Source organism: Gastrolobium bilobum, unplaced genomic scaffold, assembly GCF_033153095.1.
Source record: "Gastrolobium bilobum isolate Gb01-03AN ecotype WA unplaced genomic scaffold, APGP_CSIRO_Gbil_v1 utg13393, whole genome shotgun sequence".
Taxonomy (NCBI): Eukaryota; Viridiplantae; Streptophyta; class Magnoliopsida; order Fabales; family Fabaceae; genus Gastrolobium; species Gastrolobium bilobum.
In genome coordinates, this window is record NW_026896720.1 from 168,230 (window position 1) to 180,880 (window position 12,651).

The following is a 12,651-nucleotide window of genomic DNA, read 5'->3' on the forward strand; positions in this document are numbered from 1 at the left end:
TTATATTTTACAAAGCACAGGGGCATATGAGATACAAAAAAAACCACAGAGATATTGATAAACTTTTCCCTAATATTAATATTGCTGTACGGCTCCGAATGGATGCAATTGGATTTGGGCCTTTGGCATTTGAAATGGCATGTAGATTCTGGTAGTCAGGAAACAGTCAAACACAACTCAAATTTGTGCCAATGGGCTGCATTGCTGTTTGCTGGGCTCGAGCCAGCTTACGTAAAGTGGTTAAGATATAATATTATATAAAAATAATAAATATATCTTCACCTAATAATTATATTTTTAAGTTGAATTGATTTTTTTATAGAGAGGTTATATTTATCATTTATTTTATCTTATAACCTTTTATAAGTACTTTTTAAGCAGAATCAAATCAACGGTTATAAAATAACATAAAATAAGAATCATTGATTTGATTTTAATCCAACAATAAAGAAAATAATTGTAAGAGGTTGTAAGAAAAAATATATTATAAGTATAACATCCCTCTTTTTTATATGATATTAAACTTTTGTAATTTATGGATCCTGAGTTAAATTCCTACTACCACTTTCATTCTTTCAACAAAACATTTAATTTCCATGTTTCAAACCTTAAAAAAAAAATGGTGGTGAACTTATAAAGAATGTGCATGATAATATCATCAAAAACGTTCTTTGTCTATAGTAATTTTTCTTTTTAAATATCTATTAACATAACTTTCTTTTTAATAAAAACAGACGATTAATGACAATTCTAGTTTTTTAATTTTTAATTTCCTCATCAGCTCAGCTAATTCACAGTCATGTCTTATATATTCATCACGGTGAATAATGTGAGCACTCATAACAAATTATGCGGTTTGAATTTCGTTACCTTTTTTTTAAATAAAAATAATTTTAACACAAGAAAAAAGTAAATTTCTGTATTATCTACGTTTTTGGTGTAAAAATTCCTTGCGTTAAAAAGTGATAAATATAATATTATTTTCTATCTCAATCAAATAATTGAGGTGACTACATGAAAAATATTGTAATATTATACATCATTTTAGAATTTAAAATTGCAAAATAATTTTTTATTAAATCTTATAAATTTATAAATTCATGAACGAAAATTACAATCTCAAAAAAGATATATAATATTACATTAATAGCGGACCCACCCCGTAATTTAAGCTTTTGGACCGGATGTAACATTAAAAGCCACGGGTACATGCTCACAAGAAGTCACAAATGCTCAACAAATGGGTCTCACTAATAATTATTAAAACCTACTATAGTCAAAGCAATCCCTTGGACTTCAGCTACTACATTTGGATCAGATCCCAATGTTAATGCCAATGCATTCCTTTTTTGCTGTGACTGTGAGATGATGTATTATGCTCGTAAGGGATCCATCCATCATACTGACATACTCAACTGCAAATCTTGATACAAATATGGGAAGCTAAATGATGTCATAGTACAACGAGGAATATCTACAAAAAAAATCTACGAAATTTCCATATTACTATTTTTAATTCAAAAATATATAACAATTATATAAAATTGATATATAAATAACATTGTTGATCGAGAAAATTGAAAATGGTAGTTTCATGTCTAATTAGCTCATCAAAATTTGATTGATTGGTAATTGGTGATTCAAGGGTTAAAAAAGGAGAAAAAAATTTCACAATTCAAAATTTGTATATAAAAAGTAAGGATAATGTAATATTTTTTTCAGGGGATAAAATAATTTTTTCAGACACATTTACTTTCTCAATCAAAAAGCTACATTGTAATATCCCGTGTGTTACGTTATGATTTTCAAGCGGTAACTAAAAATAAAGATCATACAATCATGCATATATAATGGTTTACGGCAAACAGAAAAAATAAAATAGCCAACAAGAATTTCTATAAGGAAATACAATATCCCAAACAATAAGTAATCTTCTTGTTTTTTCATGGAGCTAACACTGTAGAAGAAAACTTCATAGAAATCCTAAACTTTCATTTGAAAGAGGGTTGATTCATCCAGAAAAGATTTAAGCATAATATAATTTTCCTGACAAAAATACTTTAGAAACTCAAACCTTTCTAGACTTATTTAGGTTATCAATTCAAGCTGAGATTTGTCTCCTAATCGAAATAAGTTTTCATTTTTTTTTCTTTATCTTTAGTTATTGTCATGTTGGGATATTTAAGTGTGATACAGTTCCACATTGGTTGATAATGAGCTAAGTGGAGTGCATATAATTAGAAGGATCTATGAACTCAATGTCTTAGGATTTTGGGTTGAGATATGATGTTGGACCCACTTACTATGATTGGGAAGCTTAACCCATTGATGGTGGTCCTTCGCCATGATCTCCCCCTAGGCTCCCCCGACAATGGTATCAAAGCCGGATTAGGCTCGAGCAGGGCTAAGGTACTTAGTTGAGGGCGAGCATATCAATATGAGGTTTCACACTTGAGGGGGAGACTCTGTTGGAATATTCAAGTGTGTGATAAAGTCCTGCATTGGTTGATAATGGGCTAAGTGAAATGCATATACATAAGTAGGAGGATCTATGAATCCAATGCCTTAATATTTTAGGTTGCGACATGATGTTGAACCCACTTGCTACAGTAGGTGAAACTTAGTCCATTGATGGTGATCCCCGGCCTTGGGCTCTCCTAGGTCTGCCTTGAAGTTACATTAGAGCAGAGGGCTAGCTAGGTATTTGGCTAGAGGGGCAGGTTGAATATTTGGGCTTAGGGTACTCGGTTGAGTGAGAACATATCAATGAGGGATTTCACATTTGAGGGCAAGATTGTTGGGATATTCAAGTGTAATGGAGTCTCGTATTGGTTGGTAATGGACCAAGTGAAATGCATATAAGTAGAAGAATTTATGAACTGATACCTTAAATTTTTGGGTTGAGACATGATGCTAGACCCACTTGCTATGGTTGGTGTAGCTTAACTCATTGATAGTGGTCCCCCCGCCATGAACTCTCCCTAGACTCGCTTGACAGTCCAACAAGTCACTAGAGAGATGGGTGGAGGAGGGTTTGAACACTTAAAAAACATTTATAAGTTGTTTAAGGGAAACAAATTCAAATCTTTTCCGAAAATGATTCGAACCCCAACCCCCGTTAGAAGGAGGATTCAAATGCTATCCAAAAAGTATTTAAATCCTCTCTGTTCTTTGTGAGGCATTTGAATACTTATCGACGAGGTATTTGAATCCCCCCTGGACAGAAGTCATATATGTAGAAAATTTTCACTATCTTTCCCGAATTTATACTTTTTATTCCTTTTATCTTTCAAGGTAAGTTTTATGTACATCTATCTCAATTATGATTTACTAGAAAAATCCTATATAGCGAGGGAATTGCTATGCAAATTCCGTCGCTAATTTCATCCTCGCTACTACTTTCCCTCGCAAATTCCCTCGCAAACGATATTTCATCCTCGCTACTACTTTCCCTCGCAAATTCCCTCGCAAAATCGTTTGAGAGGGAATTTGCGAGGAAAAGTAGTAGCAAGGATGAAATTAGCGATGGAATTTTCATAGCAATTCCCTCGCTATACAGGATTTTTCTAGTAGTTCATAATCTAATTGAAAATCTTGGATTCACTCTCTAAGATTATAAATGGGAAACACCAAAATCTAAGCCTTAGCTCTGAATTTTGTCCAAGGTAAAAAGTTATCTAAAATAGTAATCACACTCTTTAATATAAATTTGAACTTTTCTCATACAAAGATCCAAATATAAAGGTCCAAAATACATACATCAACATATTAAGCACTTTTAAGTACATTTAGAATTTGAAATATCGTTTCTAGCATACATATCTGAATACATCTGCCCAAAGATAGGATGATACATCCACTTTACATGAACCACTATTCTTATATAATAACAACTTCATTATAAGAGAAATTTGCAATTTTTAACTTAGAGAAGAAAGAAAAACATAAAAGGAAGGAAGAGGAGGAGCGAAACAGAATCATGAATCATAACAAAACTCATACAATATGCATTTAAGTCATTTTCAAAAGAAAAATGCTCAAACTAAATAACATATATTTCATCAGATCCAACAAACAAATCCATACTATGTAAATTAAAATAACTGCATGAATCCAACAAACACATAATGATGCTTGTAGTAAGTATAACCTTTCCCAAAAATCTTTTAATATATTCATATACACAATCTAACATGTTGAGATGTTGGTTCCTCCTATATAAGAAATAAAGTAAGATTTCTATTAAAATATAATCGAATATAATTAAGTTATAAATAATTGTAATTGATTAAATTTATATCTTTTGTTTTTCCTTCAAGGCATACTTACTCTATTTTATTTTATTTAAAATAAATAGTATAATATAGGCTGGCTTGTAGGCTTATAGGCCCGACCTTTTGAAAGTGGGCCTACGACCTTTTTATTAAACAGACTTTTTTAAGGCCCAAGCCCGACCTATTATACAAAATATACTAGGTCAGGTCTGGCCTGATGTAGGCCGAGCCGTAGGCCCCTGTAGACCGGCCCGGCCCAGTTTCACCCATATATATATATGAAAAAATCTTAAACCTACTATTTTAGGTTAAGATTAATGTACTTTTTTATTTATTTAATTTATTTTTAATTTGATAAGTTTTAGGAAATTAAAATTGAAATCCAATACTCAAAAGACTTAAGGGAGAACTTATGCAGGACTCAAAATTGAGTGCGAAAAGATGAAATCTCATAACGATTAAAAATAAGTTAAGCCAAAATTATATTAGTGAGAACACCCATAAATTTACTGTTAAAGTTTGGTCAAGATGAGTGTCAAATTTATTATTGTCAATTTTTTTCACTTAACTCGTTGAAATAAGTCTCCCTAATTTTTGAACTTTCTCTAAATCACCAAGATTGGAAAAAAACTTCAATGAGCCAAAACTATCAAACTTGGTACTCCCTTTTACTAAAAAAAATAAAAAATTAGACTTAAGGGTAATATAAAAAACAACATGTATAAATAGATAATTTTTTTTCCTTTTTTAATAAAAGGGAACACCAAATTCTGTGATCCCGATGCATTGAAGTTTAGCTCCGAAAACTTGTAATAGAGCAAAGTCATGGTTTCAAAATCCCAAGCACTTAGAGAGGATATTGTTGACTTTATTTGGTCAACATCTCCCTTAGGATTGATGGATTTAACACTCCTGCTCATGTCTCTTCTTGCAATGGTGAAGTTCCTCAAACTTGATGCAAATTTTAAAAAATTTAATAAAAGAAAGTTGCATTATTATCGTTAACTATAATTTTTAACTTAACAGTTTCGATCGATGGACCCAACACTGCTTCTTCTATAGATACAACATGCATTTGCAGTTTGCCAATCGAGGTACATTTCGATCTGTTTCCCTAAGTTGAATAAGAACGGCGATACATGTACACGTGAGAGAGCGAGGAGCATATATCCTCGAATTTTGGAATCCTAATCACATATATATGTCTTGTTTTTCTACTTCAATTAATATGCCTAAAAATAATGTTGGAATCTTCTTTAATATGATCTGGTATCCCATGAGTGCAGACACTAGTTTTGTTTGAATAAAAAATCATATGCAAAACTAATCTTATATTGTCGCCTTTCAATTTTAATAGTGAGGAATTAATATCAAACTTACCCTAAACAGAACTACATATAATCCCCATTCTATATGAAAAAGTACAAGCTACACTATACCCTGCCTGTTCATCACGCCAACATTTAGTACAAAATTGGTAACTTAATTTGAAGACCTTTTTAACTTCTTGTTCTTGTAGACAATGGTTTAAAACTAAAACCCTAATAACGGTACCATCATATGCATATTGATGATTGTTTAATACGATCGAGTCATACAATTATGTTATTTAAATCTAAGATACAGGATTAATTAGAGTAAGGAAAACAACCTAAATAAAGTTGATACTTAAAATCAACAAAGATAAATAATGTCTCTATATCTATATATATATAAATGTATGTGCAATTCATATATATATATATATATATATATATATATATATATATATATATATATAAATGAGTGATTACTTGAAGGAGATGTTGGTGTAGTCTTGGCTTGCCTCAGGGATTGGATTCCACTCCCAGAGTCGGTCAGAGAAGGTGGTTGGAAGTGGATTTGGTAGCGAGTTGAGAGAAATTGGTGCTTGTTGCATCAGCAAACTAGAGAACTGATTAGGATGGCTTTGAACATTGTTGTACTGCTGTTGATAACTCACTAGCCTATTGAGATCATCCATCATTGCACTGTTTGAAGACGCGGAAGAAGGGCCAGCTGGGAAGAATGCTCCACAAGCGGGGATTAAAGAGGTGGCTACATGCACTTGTTTAGATTGCTGCATCATCATCAGCCCTTCCTCCTGATCCATTGGAACTAAAGGTAGTCCCATTGTTGTGCTAAGTGCACCCATAGCAGCACGGTAAGCATTGTACTTTGAAAGTCCAAGAGCTGTTGACACATCTGAACCAGCACTGCTGCTTCCCTCCGCTTCATTCATTTTGTCAACTATTTGATCCATTGGTTTTGATTGTCCAACAAATCCCATGTTCTGTTGAACCATTTCATTATGCTTATTCTTTTCTGAATGTGAACCTCTCGATAAGGATGGCCTTGTTGGGAGACAACGAGGGAGGGAGGGATGGTCTTCTACTCCAGCTCTCTTGTATACCCGGCAAAGCGATATCTCACCCTTGAAAATGGAAAACAAATCAATTTTGAATTTGGTATTAATTAATTTATTTGATGAAGAGTTTTTGGGGGTAAATTTTTTTGAAAAAACTTACGTCTACCACTATGAGCATCGATCTTAAAGTTATTACGAAACAAAAGGGAATTTGGTCAGAATTTAAAATTCATGCATGTAGTCATAAATGTTTGCGAGTAAAGGAGAAAGAATTAAAGTGAATTAATTACAAACGGTGCCTATTTATTTTAATTTTCTGCCAACTCTTTTATTCTCTTCCCTCTTCTCTATCATGTATTCATTGCTCGATCCCTCTCAGCTTCTATAGTTTTGGATCTATGATTCGATTGGAAGTGAAGCATAGCTAGCTAGCAACACCAAGTTAATTAATTCTCAAAAGCTAAAGCAAACGAGAAGACCAAAAATCAAGATGCATGAATTAGTACAGCTTTAAAACTAGGGTTGAATTTCAAAACCGAAGGCTCGGTTTTTTATATATCATGAAAGAAGAATGAGAAATGAAGGATTCCATATAGACTTTTGTCAAGAACTGATTCTAAACTCACGAAACATAAATAGCAGCATATGTGTGTTTGTGTGTGTGTGAAGGTACCTTTTGGAAGTGATTCTAACATATATATATATATATATATATATATATAGCAGCAGCATATATATATTATATATGTGTGTGTGTGCGTGTGCGTGTGAAGGTACCTTTTGATATCGTTCAGTTTCATGTTGTGGCAAGCGATACTCATTCATAATCCAACTGGTGCGGATGCCTTTAGGAGCTTTTCCAGAGTAGAAAACTAGGGTTTTCTTCAACCCGATTGATCGAAAGTGCTCGGTTCGAATCATCCTATCAGCTCCCGTTGCCTTCCAATACCCAGAGGTAGTAACACGATTTGGACGATCACCGTTGCGATACTTTCTATCTCTAGGCACATAAAAGTACCATTCCTTTTCACCAATAGCTGCCAACGCTGCTCCACAAATTAATATAATTTCATTTATCAAATCCTCCCCCCCACACCAAAATTCAAGGAGAGATTGAAATTAATAAAGAATAGAAATATATGTATAGGATAAAAATGCACATGCGCCCACATATATATGTGTGTGAATTATTAATAATAGACGTCTATATATGAAGCAAAAAAAAAGGTTAGCTAGAATATATAAAATCAAAGGGAGATGACAAAAAAGGGGTAGTAAGTGGGTTTCCAGAATTCCTTCAAGGAAAGGGAAGCTGTCATATTATATCATATATATATATATATAAATATATGATATATATATATAAGTACCAGGAAGCTCCCAAGGGTCATAGCGATAAAGATCAAGAAAAGTAATGAGCTCAACGTTGAAACGCTTGCCCTCCACCTTACGGCGAAGGTAGAACTCAACGAGCTCTTCTTCAGTTGGGTGGAACCGAAACCCGGGCATGACCATGTCGTGCTCATGCTCATCTGGCTTTGTATCGTTCACGTTGACGTCGTTGGTGGTGGAGTCATCATCATGGCTGTGGCTATGGCTCAGGCTCATGGTGGGCGATGAGGTTGCCGCTGCAATTGCCATTGACTATATATAACTAACTACTCTTTCCTTTGCCTTCTTTCCTCTTTTATACTCAAGAGTAATATTATTTGTACGATAGTGTTAGGCAAAGATAAGAGATTGATGGTTAAAACGTACTAGTATGTGCAAATGAACGAAATTTAGTTAATTTTTTTTTTTTAAATAATAATAATAAAAAATCTAGAAAATTGGAAAAGTTTAATTAGGTTGCGAAAAAGAGAAGAGAGAAGAAGCGAGGAGAGTTAATAGAAACATCTACATAGCATTGCTTTCGGGCCCTACGTGGGAAGAGGGTATACGCTAAGGTGTTTTTAAGATGAGAAAATGACTTTTCACGAAGAGGACAGGTTGGCAGAGCGGTGCCCTTGGACCTTTCTCCCGCTACATACAAAATCTTGCACGGAATTTTTCCTATAAATTTATAATCACATATATTCTATGGAGGTATTGTTTCTCACGTTACATGAGATAATTTGTCTTATATATAATACATAAAAAATGAATAAAATCCATTAAGTAGAAAATAAATAAGTTTCACCTATTTTTTATATATTGCATGAGACAAATTATTTTATGTAAGATGAGAAACAATATTCTCATATTCTATTTTTAACTTCACCAAATTATATTATAAGTTTGTAACACGAATCCATATCTCACCTAAAAAGCTAAAACACTCGCCTCTGTGTTACCCTAAAAAAAAAAAAATTTAAAAAGAAGGCACCCGTGTGCTCTTGCTCTCTCCTCCCTCTTTTGCGTCTCTTTCGAATAGATTATGTTAGGTCTAAAACTGTTTTAACTAAAACCAACTTTTCTTGAAATACAAAATTTTTAGCTGATGAAGCTAGTATTATATATTCAGAAAATGAAGGGATGGTGAATTCTCTATTGTGACCGTGACAGTTTTATTTTTTTATAAGAAGAAAAAGCCTTCAAATTATTAGGTTTGTTATACTACTTGGACTTTTATATGTTCCATCAAATTGGTGAGTGTGTTGATTTCGTTATTGAGTTTTTTTTTTTTATCCTGTACGTACCTTAGCATCACATGCACCACATGAATCTTGTAAGTTTAATCAATCATATGATGAAACTATCAAAAAAATGTTCACGTTGGTCCCCATAATAGTTAATTTTTGTATGTTTAATTATAGTTAATCGGCCATTGAAAGGGATAAACTATTTGTATTTTCGAAAGAGCTAGTAGCAACTACTATTTCATGCATATCACTCGACAAAATTTTGAAATTAATTTTTTTTTACCAGATTTAAATGTGAGATGGTGGTTGTTAATTATGAAAAATTGTGCAATACATGACATTGGGTGCGTTAAGATTAATATTTCTTTATAAGGCACCAGATTATTAACTTACCGTGCAACTTAAAAGAACCACATCATTCAAATATCTAATTTTGGTAGTTTAATTTGACTCAAAATCTAATATCATTAATATTTCAATCTCTTACGCGTTATTCAATATTTAATTTTCATTGAATAAATGTGAGAATAAGCTTTTTAATATTATAACCAATTTAAATGTTAATTAATTGAGGAAAGTTATACTTGCAACTTATTTTCGTTTACAAACGAAAATAGATTATCATTTATTGTGAATTAAAATTAACTAATGAGTTTGATTTATGAAAATAATAACCGTTGATTGACGGAAATCAACGGTTAAAATAGGATTATATAAGAGGTTGTAAACGAAAATAGATTGTCAGTATAACCTTCCTTTAGTTAATTTACTCACATTTTATTACCCTTGCTTAAGGTTATTAGTTAGAGATGGTTAGGAGATAATGGCAAACTCAAATAATACTTGATAAAATATGATAGAATTAACAAAGATTAGAAAAATTAATGCTAAAAAACTATTAAGGAGAAATACTTAATTTAGAATGATAAAAAAAGAATTACTAAGAATCACCATTTAATTTTAATCATATACTTTATAACCAAAATTACCCTTATGGTAAATAACTCACTTTTTTATTTACATTTTTCTACCGATTCATCAATTACTCCACTAATTCCCTTAAGACGGGAAAGACCATAAGGGCAGCAAAGCTTTTCCTACCAAATTTTTGACATGGCTCCATTAATGGTGGTGTAAATGGGATGGACCAAAGTAGTCTTTGGTCTAAATAGATCAGACCCACACAAAATATTTTAAGTTTAACTTGACATATTAACATGATATAAGTTGAATTTAAGTCTGACATTGCCTATATTTAAAATTTGAAAAGTTTGGCCTAACCAAGTAAGCTAAATTAAAAATCTAACATTGTCTTTATTCAAAAATCACAAGGCTTGGCCTAGACCTATTAGTGGATGATCAACCATTTTGTCCTTGTGTTGAATTTTTAATCACTTTATCTCTCTTCCCAAACTATATGCAAATTTGTTTTAATTTGACCAAAGTTTAACCGATATTTACTCAAGTAAATGACTTACCAAAGACTGAGATTCGGTCACACTTTGATCAAATAGTGACATATTGATATATAGTGCGAGAAGATGGGTATGTTGGTATATAGTTTGGGAATAGGAGCAAAGTGGTAAAAAAAATTCAAATAGTGGTAAAATACCCTATTATATTGGGAGGTTTCAAGATCTATTAAGGATTAGAAAAGATAAATAAAGTAGTATTATTTTATTATTAAAATTATTTAAATAATTGTTTTATTTTATTTAATTAAAATAAGTACTACGATATAGGCCGACTTATAGATTTATTGGTTATGCCCAATAAAAGTAGGTCCATGATTTATTTTCTCAACCAGTTTTTTTTAAGGTCTAAAGAATTAATGTTCTATTTTATTGAATATATTAGGTTAGTTTTAACCTAATGTAGAATAGGTTGTAGGCCTCTGATAGAATGTCTGACTCGTTTACACCTCTTGCTACATATACCCAATTCTCGAAATAAAAAATATTGATTAAGGTACACCAATTGATCCACATTGATAATAACAATTTTGTGACTATTTTATGCATAGTTATCACTCATTTTTGAATAGTTAATAGTTGTAACTGAATGGCTACTAATATGATATTTGTTATCAAAAGTTATTACCCATCTCTAATTTCCAAAAAAAGAAAAGAAAATTATTACCCATCTCTAATTGGTCAATAGTCACTAACTATCATGTAAATAACTGTTACTCATACAGTCATACTTGAGTGATTAATAATAGACATTAAGCAGTCTAATCTATATTGTCAATATTAGATACTACTCATATTTAATTAGTTAATAACGGCTACTGGGGACTATCGTGCGAGTGATTTATATTTGAGTGGCAGACTGGTCAACCGTATTAATTGAAATTCATTAAGGGTACGTAAGTTTGACTTTTTGATGAAATTGAACGATATTTATCTCTAATTAAAATTTAATTGATCCTGCTTAATAATTTTTAACTTTTTTTTTCTCATTCATCAAGTTACCTTTGGTTAAGGGGAAGAAACAACTTATCACCTGAACCAATAGTTACTGGTAAGTTATAATTTTCCTATTAAATCACTTAAACCATCTAAGATTTATTTATATGATTGGTCTCTTAAACTAACTAGAAGTAATCCTATCAAAATACGTATGATTTAGATTGAGGACTATTGCATATAATCATAGCCAAACTTTACTTCTAGGCAATCGTAGCTAGCAATATAAATTAATTGGTTGTAGCAGGAAACGTATAAATTGATTATACAAAAAGAAATCTCCTATAAAATCCAGATTCTAAGCTTGAATAAATGCATATAAAACACGTAGAGCAGAACTGCAAGGATAGGAAAAATTGAAACTGTTTTGTCTAAAAGATAAAGATGTCCAGCTGGTGGCTTGTATATATTATGTAGGATCTGTGTGTCTTCTCTCAGGTATCTAAGAAAAAAGTTTATTTGTGACAAAAATTTTCGTCACAAATTTTGTCACAAATGACAATTTTCGACACAAATAATCAAATTTCGTCACAAATAAATTTGCGACTCAAGAATTTGTGACGAAATTTCATATGCAGTGACGAAATTTGCGACACTAATAAGATTTTTTCTTGTATGAGATACTTTTGATGGTAGACAAATTAAATCACTATGCACAATAATAATCGATATAGTCAAGGCGTGGGGTGTGTGTACAATGACAAGCTAAGAGAAAGGGTTTAGAGTATATGTACCTTATTGGCTTAACTCCTTATTTATAGATGAGTTACCTAACAGGAGTGTATTTCTGGGCCTCTTATAAATATTGAGGGTCCAAGTCAACTGCTTAGCTGTTTGGATAGGATCGTCATTCATAGAAGATTTCATTCCTTTTTGTGATGTCCTTTATTAAACTTTCTAGA

General features: G+C 31.9%; 1 protein-coding gene across 1 annotated transcript; it reads right to left on the reverse strand.

The window, feature by feature from the left end:
• Positions 1-6,011: 6,011 nt before the first annotated feature.
• Positions 6,012-8,324, reverse strand: LOC133301639 (NAC domain-containing protein 35). Its single transcript, XM_061501295.1, has 3 exons — positions 8,031-8,324; positions 7,438-7,706; positions 6,012-6,726 (listed from the first exon to the last, which is right to left on the reverse strand). The coding sequence occupies exons 1-3, from the start codon at positions 8,299-8,301 to the stop codon at positions 6,064-6,066; spliced, it is 1,203 nt and encodes a 400-aa protein (XP_061357279.1). The 5' UTR covers positions 8,302-8,324; the 3' UTR covers positions 6,012-6,063.
• Positions 8,325-12,651: the final 4,327 nt, after the last annotated feature.